The 17,798-nt window shown below is 43.6% G+C and overlaps 1 protein-coding gene across 1 annotated transcript in view; it reads right to left on the minus strand.

Annotated features, from left to right (window-relative positions):
- The window catches only part of BEST4 (bestrophin 4), a 171,898-nt gene that overhangs the window by 129,099 nt on the left and 25,001 nt on the right, over positions 1–17,798 (minus strand). The window contains exon 3 of the mRNA XM_069232809.1: positions 337–431. Within this exon, the coding sequence (XP_069088910.1) occupies positions 337–431 (95 nt within the window). The remainder of the gene's footprint in view (positions 1–336; positions 432–17,798) is intronic.

A 17,798-nucleotide genomic window follows, 5' to 3' on the forward strand; every position in this document is an offset into this window, starting at 1 on the left:
TCCAGTAGGTTCATGCAGAACCTTTCTTTTAAAGAAGTCTTAATTTTGTCTTCAGTACAGTGAGTTTTTTTAACTTGAGAAAAGCACCTACAGCTACGAGTTCCCCTCTCTCTGTCATCACCTATTCTCACTCAATTTAATCTGTTGATTACTTTAGGAGCTGTATCTCTAGCGCCAAGAAGGCATGCATTATTCGAAGATAGACATTAACCCCACCATGTAACAGTCACTTGATGTGCCCCGGGCACATTCTGATTACGAAATGGCAGGATAAGTGATCCCCAATGCATCGAAAATGTACTTTAGAAAAACTGACAAAAATAAAGCAAAACCTACCGAGTACAAAGGAGATGGGGATAAGGTCCGTGGACCGGTTGCAGTACAGCGACACCTTCTCAAAAAGTTCCTTTTGTTCATCGCACAGAAAGAACCTACAACGACATCAGATACAGCGTCACGTTTCTTCCACACGGGACAGGTAGCTTTACTCACCTTTACTGGTCTATTCAAGGTGTTTAAATACATTTTTATTAAATATGTATTGATTATCTGATACTGACACAGTTTTTTAGATGCAGTTATTGCGAGTTCTCTCTCCTTTAAGATCCAAGTGCCTTATACCAGTGCTCTCTGCTATAAGCCATCTTAGGTCACAAATGATGCCAACAGGTCAAACCTCATGTGATCCAGAGATCCATAAATTGAGATAGGCGTGGCTTTAGCGAGCAAAACATTGTTGCGTTTCTGAGAAGTGCTGAAAATTTGCCATCCTGGAATTGGTAAATTATGTAGTATTTTGCAGTATCTTAGTTACAAATGGAAATTACCAGATTTACATTTACCAGTCATCATCCAGTGGCTTTCCAAATGGCTTCTAGCTGGTACATTGAGTGCTAAAGGCTCCAGAATTGGCATCAGTGATTCTTTGGGAAGTGCTGGGTTTACTGGATTTGCTCAGGAGGAAGCGTAGTATAGAGGCCAATTTACATGCTTCGGTACCAGGAGACCAAGCTTTCAATCCCAGCCTTCCCCTTCTCATCTCACATTATGTGATCCTGGACAATAATCAGTTTCCTTGCCTGCCAAAAGTCTGGGAGTGCTAGAGGTGAATCAGTTGGACATGTGTGCTCTATAGGGACTGGACCGTGAAACTCCTGACTCCCCCTGACGAGAGGGTTGCTTTCCATCACAATGAACCCCTCATTTCCCAAAGGTGCCATCAGGTCCTTGGCACTGCAACATTGCACCTGGAAAGGTTATTGGTCAGGATCTCTTCTGGGTGAATATGTTTCCACTCGCACAGTTTAAAGAAATACTCATTTGGGACATTCATCCAGTTGCATACGGCCACTGTGCAATTGCATTTCCAAGAACACAAGCTAAGTAGTATTTCACGTGTGCTTCTTTGACCAAAGTCCACTCCACCGCAGTGCAGATCTTAGCCCAGCTTTATCCCATCCATCCCTGGAGCCCTGGGAGGTCTTTGAGATCCTGTCTCAAGCTTTACTTTAGAAGCCGGCTGCATGTCCCCACAGAAGCAGAGCACTGCAGCCTCATCACCCTGCTGACAAACTGGTCCCCATAACAAGCTGAGCTAACATTTAAATCCAATACATTTATTGAGGAAGGATGCTGCAATAATATGTGTGACCAATCCAAGGGCATCACGTGGAGATAAGGATCCACCGCTGGCACCTTAGGGAGCAAAACTAGAAAAGATACCAAGGATGCATTGTGCTTCTTATAGTTCTGTCATTTGCCCATGCAGCACTGACATCTGTCCCTTCCTAAATATTCCAATAAGTTTCATAAATGTATCAGAATCCATTTTATGTCTCATCTGCTGAAAACCTATTATGGACAATACCAATAGTTACAAGTGCACCTTGGGCCATCCCAATGCTCACCACTGATTGGCTTTCTTCTCAGTCTCGTTTGTTTGTTTTTTATTAGATGGCTTATCTTCCTTTTCTTGTGTTTGTCTCTTGCCTGGAGCATATCTTCCTTGCTGTTGTTTTGAATAGATGGAATATATAATGCCACTGCTCCCATTTGGGCAATTTGTGTTTTCTTTTTCTTTCAGAAAACCTTTGGAGTGCATGTGTCTTGTTGCTCTCTCCCTCATGTGCTGCTGCCCAAAACACTCCTTGTAGCTCACTCCTCCCCACCTTGTGCATTGTTTCCCCTACTCTACCCAGATTTTTGCAATTGTCATTATTATTTTCCTCCCCAGTTTTCTGCTTCTTTCATTTTTTTTCCTCCTCCATTGTTCCCCCACGTCCTGTCTCTCTAGTGCTCTTCTCGCTACATTTCCCCACACCCACTCCTCTCATGCTCCTCCTGTTATGGCCTTTGTGTTTATTAATAAAAAAACATGATTTTTTAAAAATGTTTTAAGGACCCAGCAGCTGTAATTTGCATTTGGGATGCTTCTTTTAACGAGTGTACTTCTGTTTACATTTAACTTTCTGTTTTTATTTCCTTCACTGAGATTGGCATCCGCCATCTTGGAACATACAAATTTGAAAAGCAAACGCTTTATGGAATATGCGGCCGTACATGGCATGACGAATATCCACGTTCGTGTCATATATTTTTTTACTGCTTTTGCCAAAGCTGAACAGCCGCAGCAAAAAACATATATCTCCTTGCCAATGCTAAACATCATTGCCAAAAATCAATAGCAAAGCCAATAGGTCAACATTAGCAGCAAAAAGGTGGGAGGCCTATTACCATTCCCAATGCTTGTTAATCATTGTTTATCACCAGAGGACAATGGCTACATTTAAATTGTAAGGAAGTAACTTTTCCTGTTTATCTTCCCATTCCTATTTAAAATGTAGATACAGCAGCAGCCCTTCCCTTCCAAAAACGATTTACCAAGAACTGGGTACAAAATGTATCAACATCATGGCGTGCTTTGTCAACTGAGGGCAGGAATAAGTTGTCAAAAAAGGATGCAAAAGGATGCTGCCCACCACCCAAAGCGCCACATACATGTAGGGGTTATACATCACCTGATTAATGTCACCAAAATCCTTTCCAACAAGTCAGCTAAATCACTCTATCATTGCTGCCCAACAAGTCAACTCAGTTTTTACACTGTGGAAAAGCAGGGATTTTAGGTGGTGACTCTAGCTGCTGATTCTATGTCAGAACCGGAGGCGAGGATTATGCTTCTCTCTCTTTACTGCAAGTTAATCAACACACCAATAAAAAAAGTACTTTTCCCATGAACCCCAGAAGTCCATAATGTCCACCAATCACAGGTCTGACCCCTGTATATCTGTCTCTGCTAACACAGTCCTTCCTCTTTCTTTGCTGCTTGTGATGACGCAGAAACAAAGGTTTTACATTTATTAGCGCATAAAACGTAGTGCTGCAATAATCAAGTGTGACTTTAACCGAACTAATAAAGATTGTACGGGGACAAATGTACCCTCAGAGTAGTTCGCCAACATTTATAAGCGTGCTTTATATAACGTGATGTATTAGAATTGTACTAATCTGACATAACCGTAAACGTGTGCCATGATTTGCTTGTTTGAAATGTTTTAACTTAGCATAACTTTAGTGGAGGCTTCGGCCTAGTTGCCTTGTCTCACGGTTTAGATGCTCGTATTTTTCTAATGTGCTAATAAAACGTGTATTCTTGCTTGAAGCTGTACTTTTCCAGTGAGATCGGTTCACATGCTTATCTTTAAGGTTTCGTGCCAGCCTGGCATCTTCTTCTTTGCTCCAAGGTCAATCTGCAGGTGCAGACAATGGAAGCTCTGAAAGTGAATTAATTGGTAAAATATGTTGCAACTTACGTTCCCGACTCCAAGGATAATGTAGGCCTAGGTAGAAGCTTGTAAATTGTTGTTTTTGATTGGACAATTTGAAGCCAACCTATGAACCCTCCAATGGAAGACCCTACTGGATTTGAACTGTTGATTATTTAAACCTGGTGCACAAGAAGAAAGCAGCCATTACCCATTGCACCCATTGAGGACATTAGACATTGCAGACATTATGGCCCATCTTGCCGACCTCGTCATTTTGCCATCTTCTACGATGCCAATTGATGTTCGACGCCATTTTGAATGAGACTTTGATGCTTTCTCTAATCGAGAGAAAGAGACTTTAAGAAATTCTCACCCTAGAGACTTTAACTTTGATTCGTCCCTTTGCATAAAGTAGTAGTTTTGTCCTTTTATCTTGCCGCTGTGAGGCAATTGCCCCGTCCACCCTGCCCCTTTACCCCCGTCCCATGCTGATCAACCGGTACCTGTGAGACGAAGACTTCTTTGAATGCTGATTGAATTTGGTAATTATGAAAGGATAAAATGTACAATTGCATTGTGTTTTCTTTTTAGGTAACCAACTGCTGATTTTTTATATGAGCCCTAGTTAGGAGTTTTTCCAAATTAATGTTGCTAAATTGTTTTTTTGCATGAAGTCCCACATGCAGATGCTAATTTGATGTTAGATGAGGATTCATTTGTTGCACGATGCAATTTGAGACCTTGTTATGCTGACTAATGTATGCAATTAGCCTATTACAGATTATCATTTTAGTGGTTTGCGTTGCTATCATCGAATGCATTGTTATTCAAATGCTGCATAGATTGCATCTTTTCGCCGTTATGGACAGCTATTAATGTTCATTTACATATATCATTTGGTATGGAGACACATTTATATCGTGCTAGCTTTGTTAATATAGGGAAATAAATTCATTAATTTTGAATAAACTGGTGTGGTTATTCATGGCCGAAAGGTCATGGTTCGCCGAAATGTTTTCTGGATTAATTGTGAAGTCTTATGTTGATCAGGGCATTGCTTATGTTCGTTATTGATTATTGATTTGATTAAATTGATTACTCTCGGGTGAAGAGAGCCCCACTTGGTCAAAAGATTCATCGACCCAAGAGCGTCCAGATACAGGTAATTTATTAGGACGGAACGCTCTATCAGTAGATGGTAGCAGAGGACGGTTTCGCCCTTTGGGACCCCACTCGAGAGGTAACGGTTTCGCCCTTTGGGACCCCACTCGAGAGGTAACGGTTTCGCCCTTTGGGACCCCACTCGAGAGGTAACGGTTGCGCCCTTTGGGACCCCGCTCGAGAGGTAACGGTTGCGCTCTTTGAGACCACACTCGAGAGGTATATGGTGTTGAATTAGATTTTTCTTGGGTAAAACAGTTTGAGAGAATGATGATGCCCTAAGTCCCCCGCGACTTTCCCGGGATCTCGGAGCTTGCGAATGGAGAGAATGGAGGTGTGAAATCGGCGTTGGCGGTACTAGTGACGGTATGAGTGAAGTCAGGGTTTTGCGCTTGCACAGCTTATTGCCGCAGATTGTTTGAAAAGGTTGCGAGGATTTTAGAGAATAGCGGAGGTGCGACTCCGAGTGTGAGAGTAGGGAAGTCGTCGAACTTCATGTGCATGTGGCGCTTTGTGCAGAAAAATGTCCACGTGGTTGTTGATGTTGAGACGGGCCCTGCGAGGTCAAGAGACTCCGGAGTATGTTGAAAAGTGTATGAGACACTTGTTTTATGTTGTGGTCTGGTCGGTTTAATAGGTTGACCGGGCGTGGTCAACGAGTCGGTACGTGTGTTAAGGGAGTGAAAGAAAACTTCGACTTCGGGCTTTGACAAATTCTAAGTGCACTAGAATAGATCATTGACAAGTTGAGAGCAGAGTCTGCGGGTCAGGATTTGCTTGCGAAAGTGGGGACCGAGAAAGATGGAATAACTGCCGAGGCTAGTGAAAAATCCCTAAGGTCCTGAAGCGATTGTGTTACCCTTCCTGTAGTAAACCGACAGATCTGTTTTATTATTATTTGGTTGCTCGCGATACATGCCAGAAGTTGTTACGAGAGGAGCTGAGTGAAGGAGGACAAGCCGCAAGGCTTTGTCAGCCGCAGTGTGTGTGAGTGTGACGTCACTAGGAGCCGCGCTGGGATAGGTTGGTTGCAGAGAAGGGCCGCGCACGGATTGGACGCAGTCCGTGGGGCTCGATTGGAAGGGGAAAGGCAAGCGAAGAGTATTCCGGGAATTAAAGTCACTTATTGATTACAAACTTTGTGAAATAAAAGACAAGAAAATGAAATTTTTTAAAGCATTAAAGAGTGCGATGAAGGGGGAGTCTTACATTAAAGCGAGCGTAGGAGAGGAGACGCCACCCGAAGGTACACCAGCTTACATTGTAATGGAGGAAAGGGGGGTAGCTCCGTGCCTTTGGCTAAAGCAATGGCACAAGCTGACAGAGAGACATGGGAGCGTAGCGTTCCCGATCCGTGGGACATTCAATATAAGGATCCTAGAGAATTTGAGATTCGCGATGTACGACATGAAGGTACCTCCAAGGCCAGCACAGTTTGAGGCTCTAGCGATTTGGGAACTAATGGCTAGACAGCAACAGCAAAAGAAGTTCGAGACCAGGATAAGAAAGGTAGAAAAGACACTAGCGGACGCTAGGTGGGATAATGCACAGAAGGTGTGGAGGTCAGATATATTGCAGGGGATAAAATTGTTTCCCGCAATTGCTAAGGAAGAAGAGGCGACAGGCAAGAAAGCTACCTGTAAGACAAACAGGAGGTGTTCCAAAGATAGAGAGGACGAAAAAAAGTTAAGGAGAGAAGACGAGTCAGAGGATGAGGAGTTCATCATGCAATTGCTGAACGACCGTCCACCACCTTATGCAGAGAGTGAACAAGGTCCAAGTACCAGTTCTGCCCCTCCGGCACCGGTACAGAATAATGAAACTCCGAATTCAGAAACGCCATCGGGATCTAAGGACCCGAGTTTACTGTTTACCCCGCAGATACCGCAGGTTAGGAGAATATATCCAGATGTGCCTATGTTGAAAACAGCAGAAAATTATCAGCCGCAGGTCCCAAGGTACTACAGCAGTGACAACAGTACGGGAATGATTCTAGATCCAACCGTAATGGGAGTACAGAATGGTCGCAACCCAACATTGGCACAAGCTGAATCAACCCAGCTTTTGATGTCTCAAAAGCAGATGCAGGGGGGAACCGCACATGCTCAGATGACGGGGAGTCAGACGGGCATGCCGGCAATGATGACCCATAGTGTGGGAATGAACATGCCTCAGAACCTGGGGAATGGACAGAACCCAGATGCGATATCCCTACCCATTACTGTAGGTCCACCGGTACCTTTGTACATTCAGCCTAACTCAGGTATGAGCGGTCAAGGATCAATGGTGCAGAGTGAGACGGAAAGGAGGTGCATAGAAAACACTCCAGAGACAACTCCGATAGCGGCTCTGCCGACTGGATCTGGGTCCTTGATGGAGTTTAGTCCCATATGTGCTCAGTCAACAGTGGTGAGGTCGAGTCCCCCACTGATGATACCGCTATCATCGAACACTGAAAAGTTGCCGCAACCATCAAAGGCAGTCGATGTGAATGCTACACTGATGGGGTTGAATGCGCAACAGCTGACGCAGTGGTTCAACAGTCTGAATTCCACACAAAGCTCAGCCAGTGGGAAGGGAGAAGACTATCTGAATAAGGTCAGGTTGAACATGGAAGCAGAAGAATTGGTGGAAGGGACTATGGGTTTGAATAGGTTAGAGTCCTACTCGGAAGAAGAGCTGAGGTATCTATGTCCCAGGATTACGAGAGAAGTGAACAAGGTACATAGAAGGTTGCAAGAAATAGCTGACAAAAACGGGGTTGAGATAGACAAGACATAACACTTGAGCAGGAGCTATAGATTGGATTTCGGGACCACAGACTTTGAACACATGAGGTCAGCAGGCATGAAAACGCACCTTAGAGAGTTGCTACAGAGTGCACAAGTGTGGAGGTGCTTAGACAAATGGGAGAGCAGATGGGCAAGGAAAAAGGAAAAGAAGAAAGACAGTGTCCCAGAGCACAAGGAGAAAAGACCACAGAGTAGTGATGCAATAACTATGTTACCAATGAGGGAGACAGCAGGGGGAAAATTAATACATGTACCGTGGCACAGGAGCGACATTCAGTCTTTTACGGATGATTTTCCCAAACTGAGAGAGAGAGCGATTGAATGGTATCAACAGACTGATAGGTTTGTGAAGCTTGCAAAATGTATTTGGGAAGACCTGAACACCCTCTTTGAGATTGTGGTTCCGGCAGATTTGTGGGAAGACTGCAAAAGGGCTGTAGGTTGGCCGACAAGTGAACCAGAGAGAGACAGGGATACGGGTGCACCATCACCTATGGTAATGAGCTTGTACTATAAGGTGATTGAGCACTTGAAGACGAAGGTTGCTGCGAAAAATGTGGATTGGCAGAAGATTGATCGGACTGCCCAAGAGGCTAAAGAGTCGATTCATGGTTACTATGAGAGGTTGTTGAAGGCGTTCAAGAACTACAGTGGCACGGAAACAATAGAGGCGAAGGACATGCTCCATTTTGTGTTTAGAGTTGTGGAAGGGCTGAGACCAGAGATAAGTCAGATGATAAAGACGCATTTGATTTGTTGGCAGTCGAAACCGATTGATGAGGTGTTGAATTATGCGAAATACTGTAGCGACGAAATTGAAGTGAAACAGAAAAGGTTGAAAGAGAAAGTGATGGTGATGCAACTTAAAGCAGCTCAGACAGGTTTGCAAGGGTTGCAAGGGTTCCAACAGCAGATGCCGCAGCCGCAGCCGCAGGGAAACATGGTGTTTCAGCCACAGGCGAGAGGCAGAGGCAGAGGAGGCTTTGGGAGTAATGGTCCGGATTTGAACACTGTTGCAATTCCGAATGGTGTGCAGGCAATGAAAAGGGTGATGCCGTGTCACGTGTGCGGAATCGTCGGGCATTGGAAACGCGAGTGCCCGATGGTGATGCAGGAAGGTGCAGGTGTTGGTCAGCAAAACAATGATTTCAATGCATTCCAGACAATGAGGGGACCGAAAATGAGAGGTCCAAACCCAAATTTCCAGACCATAAATCAGCTGCAAGGATTACAGCCCATGCAGCCGCAGCAGATGCAGATGCCCCGTATGCAGATGACGCAAATGCAGCCAATGCAACAGCAGTTTCCCATGGTACCTAATCAGCAAATGCAAATACCTTTGGCACCAATGAGTCAGCAGCAAGTGATGGTTCCTCCACAGGTCTCGGGTCAGGTGATGAATACAAATGGCACAGTACAACAGTTCCCATTACACAGTGAGAATGGAATAAACAATGCATGGGAGAGTGAAAGTTCAGATGAGGAGGGAAATTGTGTGCTTGCAGCATCCTTGGAAGTTGATCAAAAGGGTCCGTATGTGGAGGGAAGAGTTATGGGTCATTGTGTTTCATTCTTGGTTGACACAGGAGCCACACGCTCAACTGTTAGGAGCATTGAAGTACCAAATTTGCCACTCTCAGTGAGAACAGTTCAAGTAGTGGGAGTAGCAAACAGGCACCTGACGAACCCAATCACAGATCCAGTACAAGTCAGAATTGGTAACTATCAAGGGTCACATAATTTTGTGGTATGTGACTCAAGCCCGATATCACTGTTAGGGAGAGACCTATTGTGCAAATTGGGATGTTCGATTATGTGTTCGAACGATGGAATTAGAATTCAGACGAGCAGTGATGGGGAAGAAGGGGACAGTGTAGAAGGGGATGAGATGGAAACTGTTGATGAAGAATATCCTCTGATTACCCTTTTTCCGATGATAACTGAAGCAGATATTCCAGCTGAATTACGGGAAACAGTCGGAAAGGAAGTGTGGGATATGACAGGAAAAGAGGTGGGATTGGTGAAAGGAGTGGAACCAGTGAAAGTGACCATAAAACCCAATGTAACCTTTCCCCAGACCCCACAATATCATATGGCACAAGACACCCTCATGAAAGTCGCCCAACTCATTGATGAGTTTGTAAAACAGGGAGTACTGAAAGAAGTGTTAAGCAGTCCATGTAATTCACCAATCATGGGACTAATAAAGCCGAGTGGAAAGGTCCGAATTGTGCAGGACTTGAGGAAAATAAATGACATCATAATTAAATGCTGCCCTGTGGTACCGAATCCAGCTGTGATAATGTTTCAAGTCCCTTGCGATGCCGAGTGGTTCTCAGTCATCGACTTGTCACAAGCATTCTTTTCGGTGCCTCTTCATGAGGACAGCCAATTTCTCTTTTGTTTCAAATTCTTAGACAGAGTTTACAGTTGGTGTCGAATTCCTCAAGGGTTTTCGGAGTCACCGTCAATTTTCAATCAGATTCTAAAGAAAGACTTGGAAGCGTTAGAATTGCCATTCGAGTCAACCCTAGTACAGTACATTGATGACTTACTGATTGCATCTAAGACAGAAAGTGACTGCACAGCCGACACCATTGCCCTATTGAACCATTTGGGAAGGAATGGACACAAGGTGTCTCCTTCAAAGTTGCAGTTCTGTCAGAAGAAAGTGAAATATTTGGGTCATCAAATAGAGAAAGGGTCACGGAGAATAATGAAGGAAAGAATAACAAGTGTACTTCAAATGAGTCCACCAAAGACGAGGAAGGAGGTGAGGAAGTTTTTGGGGATGGTGAGCTACTGTCGCCAATGGATTCCCAACTTCTCAACTCTAGCAAAGCCTTTACTGAAACTGACCCAGAAGGATGCATTGGATGAAATTGAGCTGAAAGGAGATGAGATGGACACTTTTATTGAATTGAAAGAATGCATGTGCAGGGCTCCAGCTTTAGGTATGCCTGATTATACAAAGCCTTTCACATTGTTTTGTCATGAACGTGATGCGTGTTCCTTGTCTGTCTTGACCCAAGCCCATGGTGGCATAAACAGACCAGTAGCGTATTTTTCAGCTACTTTGGATCCGGTTGCAGCAGCACTGCCAGGGTGTTTGCGCGCCGTAGCAGCAGTTGGTATCAGCCTCACTCAGAGTGAAGGAATAGTGATGGGACACCCATTAACAGTCATGGTCCCTCACTCAGTTGAGATACTTTTGACCCGCTCCCGAACGCAACACATGACTGGAGCAAGACTCACAAGGTATGAAACAATAATTCTGGGCTCACCGAATGTGCAGCTGAAAAGGTGCCCTACGTTGAATCCAGCAACCTTGCTTCCCAGTGAAAATGCTGAAATTGAGAACGCTGAAGACGTCGAGCACGACTGCCTTCAGGTGACTGAATTTTGCACAAAACCCCGACCTGATATTAGGGATACTAAGCTTGATGAAAATGACCATATTATTTTTGTTGATGGTTCATGTCTAAGAGATGGGTTGGGAATTTTGAAAGCAGGATATGCTGTATGTACTGTAACAGGTGTCTTGGAAGCGTCCTGGCTTCAAGGAGTCTATTCCGCACAAGTAGCAGAGCTTGTAGCCCTTACAAGAGCATGCCAACTGTCTACATTGATAAAGGTTACCATTTACACTGACAGTCAGTACGGGTTTGGAATTGTGCACGACTTTGGGCAACTATGGTCACAGAGAGGTTTCCTGACCTCTTCAGGGTCCCCAGTGAAAAAGGGGAGAGAATAAGGGAATTGTTACACGCCATTCAGATGCCAGCCGAAATTGCAGTGGTAAAGTGTAGTGCTTATACAAAAGGACAGGACTATGTTTCCCTGGGAAATGCATATGCGGATCAAGTCGCAAGATTTTGTGCCTTGAACTGTATATTGCTCAGGGATGAATGGAATTTGATAAGCGAGCCAGAGCTCGAACCAGCTGAAGCATTTACCTTGAAGGTCGTGGATACAATGGATGAGCTAAAAGCATTACAGAATAGCGTCAGGGAGGATGAAAGAGTTTCCTGGATTAAGTCACAATGTACAAGGAGACCAGATGAGTTATGGGTTTCAAATGAAGGAAAATTTGTTTTACCAAATAGTCTCTTATCGCAGCTAGCGCGGTTCTATCATGGACAGGCTCACCTAGGGAGAGATGCCATGATAAGATTGTTCAAAACTGATTGGTTTAACCCCAGATTCCATCAAGTTGCAGAAGCAGTTTGCCATCGTTGTGTCATTTGTCAGCAGATGAACCCAGGAAAGGGAACGGTTGTGAACGTGAGCAACATTGGCAGGGCGGGTGGCCCGTTCAGCAGAATGCAGATGGACTTTATTGAGATGCCTGTGCATGGAGGTCTGAAGTATGTGTTGGTGATTGTGTGCATTTTTAGTCACTGGATTGAAGCATACCCCACACGTAGAAATGACAGCCTTACAGTTGCAAAACTATTGTTGAGGGAGTTGATACCACGTTTCGGATTCCCGATCTCTTTAGAGTCAGATAGGGGAAGTCACTTCAATAACGAGGTGATAAAGTTACTTTGTGCAGCGCTGAACATTGAGCAAAAACTGCATTGTAGCTATCGCCCTGAAGCCTCAGGACTGGTGGAACAAATGAATGGTACACTGAAATCAAGAATGGCGAAAATATGTGCATCGACAAATTTGAAATGGCCTGACGCATTGCCTTTGGTGTTAATGTCAATGAGAAACACCCCTGAAAGAAAGACTGGATTGTCCCCGCACGAAATTCTCATGGGCAGGGCCATGAGACTTCCTGCAGTTCCCGCAAACGCGCTTTTGAATATTACAGATGATATGGTGTTAGACTACTGCAAGGGTCTGGCTGACGTGGTTCGCTCTTTCTCTCACCAGGTGGAAGCAACCACCTTGCCACCGATCCAAGGTCCAGGACACACACTGAAAGCAGGTGACTGGGTCGTGATAAAGAAGCACGTGAGGAAGTCGTGTCTGGAACCCCGTTGGAAAGGCCCTTTCCAAGTGATCCTGACGACCACTACAGCTGTGAAGTGTGCGGGAGTTCCCAACTGGATCCACGCCAGTCATACAAAGAAAGTGTTGTGTCCCACAGATGAGGAAGTTGAAGCGCTGAAACTGCCAGTACCTGATAACAAAGTGCCGAGCGCTGAGGCAGAGCAAAACAGAACTAGAAGCGAACAGGCAGAAATAGAGGAGGGAGAAATATTCTCTGAGGACGAAGCAACCGATTCACTTGGGGAAGGCCAAGGAGGAGCCTCAGACAGCGACGAAGCAGCTGAAAGTGACAAAGAGCCTGAAGAAAGTAACGGTGACAAAGGGCTCGAAAGAGGTGAAGAAGCAGGAGAGCCTGATCAGAGGAGGGCTTTCCCAGAAGCAGACGGTACAGAAAAAGAAAAGGAAAACCTGATTGACTCCCCAGAAGGAGGGGACAAGGCAGAACAGAACGAAACTGTTCAAACTTCTTCAGAAGAGATCGCAGGTCCATCAAGTGGACACAGTGCAAAGAGAAGACCAAGTATATCACCAGTAAAAGTAAGGACTAGAGAAACGTTGAACGACAGTGAAGGGCCAAGAGTGAAAGAGAAAAAAAAAAGGAAGTGTCTGTCGTGGTACCAACATCGAGTGAAGGAAAAGACTTGGCCAAAGAGGAAAGTACCAGTGAGACAGAATCAAAGAGAGATGCAAAATTGAAAAGGAAAAGGATACCAAACAGGAGATATTCCGGTCCAGAATGGGCATATGTAGTCAATGACGATTGGACCGACGAATTTGTATCTCTTAGCCTCGAGAACGAAGAAGAAGAGATACCAATAGAAAAGAAAAGTTTTATGGACACTATTGATTGAAAAGGTGATAAATGACATTGCTTGCTATAATCTAACGTGATACAACCAGCTGAGACATTGCTAAACCGGATGAGACGTTTGCTAACTTGATAATACTTTGATAACCTGATTGACTCTTAAACCCGATTTGAGACAACGTTGCTAACTGATAAAAGACTGAGTTATTGCCGAATTGAGACAAATGCTGCTAACCGATAAGTGACTGGGCTCCTGAAGAAAACTGTGTGAACATTGCGCTCGTTCAGCTTCGTAACAATTTGCTAAATCGTTTCTTTTATAAGTGCTTCTAGCTCTCTGATTCTATACAGATCATGACTAAGTACGCTACACAAAACAGTAGAGTGAAATATTGTAAATATGCGTGTATAGGCTTGATAACTGCATGTGTACTAATAATAATGGCAATAGTGCTTGCAACGCGTGGTAAGGGTGAGAATGAGAAAATCGATGCTTCTACTTCTGCTCCTGTTACTGTCGCTGAACTAACCGCATTGAAAAGACTAGAATTAGATGAGAGACACTTGCACGATAAGAAGGAACTTTCGTATAATGTTTTCTATCGCCTACTAACAGAATATGTTGAGACTATGGATGCGAAAGATTGTTATGTGTGTACACAGATACCGACATCGGTAACGGAAGGGGTGACTTATCACCACATGCCTCTTACATATGGGATTACATGTAGTTTAGTAACTTCTAGATTTTATGGTCAAACTAACATACAGTATTTTTATTCAAATTATGATGTTACCTTTGCATATGTTCCTATAATAACGCAACTAAGCCAGATTGCTAAAGATTGGGATGCTAAAATAATGAGGGAATTTTTCGAGCCAATGCAACCTTTTGAAACAGCTCACGCTCATAGGGAAAACCTTACCTGCTCGCTCTCTGCAGTAGAAATAAGCTTTTTAGATCGCACAGATGATAGAAGGGCACTAATGAATGCGAAATTAGAAAAAGAGCTAAGTAAGAGGACTTCAGTAGATAATTATGCTTTTGCCGCAATAAAAACACAAGGAAAAATAGCTTTAGACGCTTGGCATGTAGGGAAATTTTGTATATATCGTGGTGAGTCTTATTATGATAACATTTTCGTGGGAGCGAGTGAATGTAAACATACGTTTATCTTTAAGGCCAAATGGACATTCATGCTGAACGGACTTGACCCTGTCATACCTGGTGTATATTACATTTGTGGGCATAATGCGTATTATCGTCTTCCAAAGGGATGGTGGAGGAGATGTTATTTGGGTATAGTGTTCCCAAAGGTTTATCAACTGGATGACCTATCGGTGATTCCAAAGACGTCTGGATCTCATCATATCCAGAAAAGAGAGACCGCAGCTGCTGTGGTAGGAGATATATTTGGAGCCATAATTCCGTCATTGGGAGTTGTGTTGAATTCCATCAAAATAAGAAAGTTGTCTACTATAGTGGATAACATGTTGACAAAGTTTTCAGGTGCTATAATCCTGATGGATACTGAACTTGCAGCGGAAAGAGCTATGACTCTTCAAAACAGGCTTGCCCTAGACATTCTTTTAGCAAAGGATGGCGGCGTTTGCAAAATGCTTGGTGCGCGTCACTGTTGCACGTATATACCAGACAACAGTGTGAAGATTAAAACAATGCTTGCAAATCTAACAAAAGAGAGTGCAGACTTGAAGGAATTGAAAGAACCAGGAGTTTGGGAGAAGGTTGGAAAGGGAGTTGCTTCAGTGGGAAATTGGCTTGGTGGCATTTGGAATGGAATATTACTAAAAATAATACAGGGAATACTAATAGTACTAATTTGCATCTTTGGGATTTGGGGAATAAAGAGGGGAATACTAATGATCATGGAAAAAATTAAAAGAAGGAAGGAAGAGAAAATAATGAAAAGAATGGCAGAAGAATACAATGCAAGAACAAGGGGAACTAAAAGGCAAAGAGAACTGACAGAATTTTAATGGAATAAAATTTGTGGGAATGGTTTTGTGTGATGACAAATAGTCATCAGAGGAGGGATTGATGACGCAGAAACAAAGGTTTTACATTTATTAGCGCATAAAACGTAGTGCTGCAATAATCAAGTGTGACTTTAACCAAACTAATAAAGATTGTACGGGGACAAATGTACCCTCAGAGTAGTTCGCCAACATTTATAGGCGTGCTTTATATAACGTGATGTATTAGAATGGTACTAATCTGACATAACCGTAAACGTGTGCCATGATTTGCTTGTTTGAAATGTTTTAACTTAGCATAACTTTAGTGGAGGCTTCGGCCTAGTTGCCTTGTCTCACGGTTTAGATGCTCGTATTTTTCTAATGTGCTAATAAAATGTGTATTCTTGCTTGAAGCTGTACTTATCCAGTGAGATCGGTTCACATGCTTATCTTTAAGGTTTCGTGCCAGCCTGGCATCTTCTTCTTTGCTCCAAGGTCAATCTGCTGGTGCAGACAATGGAAGCTCTGAAAGTGAATTAATTGGTAAAATATGTTGCAACTTACGTTCCCGACTCCAAGGATAATGTAGGCCTAGGTAGAAGCTTGTAAATTGTTGTTTTTGATTGGACAATTTGAAGCCAACCTATGAACCCTCCAATGGAAGACCCTACTGGATTTGAACTGTTGATTATTTAAACCTGGTGCACAAGAAGAAAGCAGCCATTACCCATTGCACCCATTGAGGACATTAGACATTGCAGACATTGCAGACATTATGGCCCATCTTGCCGACCTCGTCATTTTGCCATCTTCTACGATGCCAATTGATGTTCGACGCCATTTTGAATGAGACTTTGATGCTTTCTCTAATCGAGAGAAAGAGACTTTAAGAAATTCTCACCCTAGAGACTTTAACTTTGATTCGTCCCTTTGCATAAAGTAGTAGTTTTGTCTTTTTATCTTGCCGCTGTGAGGCAATTGCCCCGTCCACCCTGCCCCTTTACCCCGGTCCCATGCTGATCAACCGGTACCTGTGAGACGAAGACTTCTTTGAATGCTGATTGAATTTGGTAAATATGAAAGGATAAAATGTACAATTGCATTGTGTTTTCTTTTTAGGTAACCAACTGCTGATTTTTGATATGAGCCCTAGTTAGGAGTTTTTCCAAATTAATGTTGCTAAATTGTTTTTTTGCATGAAGTCCCACATGCAGATGCTAATTTGATGTTAGATGAGGATTCATTTGTTGCACGATGCAATTTGAGACCTTGTTATGCTGACTAATGTATGCAATTAGCCTATTACAGATTATCATTTTAGTGGTTTGCGTTGCTATCATCGAATGCATTGTTATTCAAATGCTGCATAGATTGCATCTTTTCGCCGTTATGGACAGCTATTAATGTTCATTTACATATATCATTTGGTGTTGAGACACATTTATATCGTGCTAGCTTTGTTAATATAGGGAAATAAATTCATTAATTTTGAATAAACTGGTGTGGTTATTCATGGCCGAAAGGTCATGGTTCGCCGAAATGTTTTCTGGATTAATTGTGAAGTCTTATGTTGATCAGGGCATTGCTTATGTTCGTTATTGATTATTGATTTGATTAAATTGATTACTCTCGGGTGAAGAGAGCCCCACTTGGTCAAAAGATTCATCGACCCAAGAGCGTCCAGATACAGGTAATTTATTAGGACGGAACGCTCTATCAGTAGATGGTAGCAGAGGACGGTTTCGCCCTTTGGGACCCCACTCGAGAGGTAACGGTTTCGCCCTTTGGGACCCCACTCGAGAGGTAACGGTTTCGCCCTTTGGGACCCCACTCGAGAGGTAACGGTTGCGCCCTTTGGGACCCCGCTCGAGAGGTAACGGTTGCGCTCTTTGAGACCACACTCGAGAGGTATATGGTGTTGAATTAGATTTTTCTTGGGTAAAACAGATTGAGAGAATGATGATGCCCTAAGTCCCCCGCGACTTTCCCGGGATCTCGGAGCTTGCGAATGGAGAGAATGGAGGTGTGAAATCGGCGTTGGCGGTACTAGTGACGGTATGAGTGAAGTCAGGGTTTTGCGCTTGCACAGCTTATTGCCGCAGATTGTTTGAAAAGGTTGCAAGGATTTTAGAGAATAGCGGAGGTGCGACTCCGAGTGTGAGAGTAGGGAAGTCGTCGAACTTCATGTGCATGTGGCGCTTTGTGCAGAAAAATGTCCACGTGGTTGTTGATGTTGAGACGGGCCCTGCGAGGTCAAGAGACTCCGGAGTATGTTGAAAAGTGTATGAGACA

The sequence above is a fragment of the Pleurodeles waltl genome, chromosome 4_2, assembly GCF_031143425.1.
Source record: "Pleurodeles waltl isolate 20211129_DDA chromosome 4_2, aPleWal1.hap1.20221129, whole genome shotgun sequence".
Lineage (NCBI taxonomy): Eukaryota > Metazoa > Chordata > Amphibia > Caudata > Salamandridae > Pleurodeles > Pleurodeles waltl.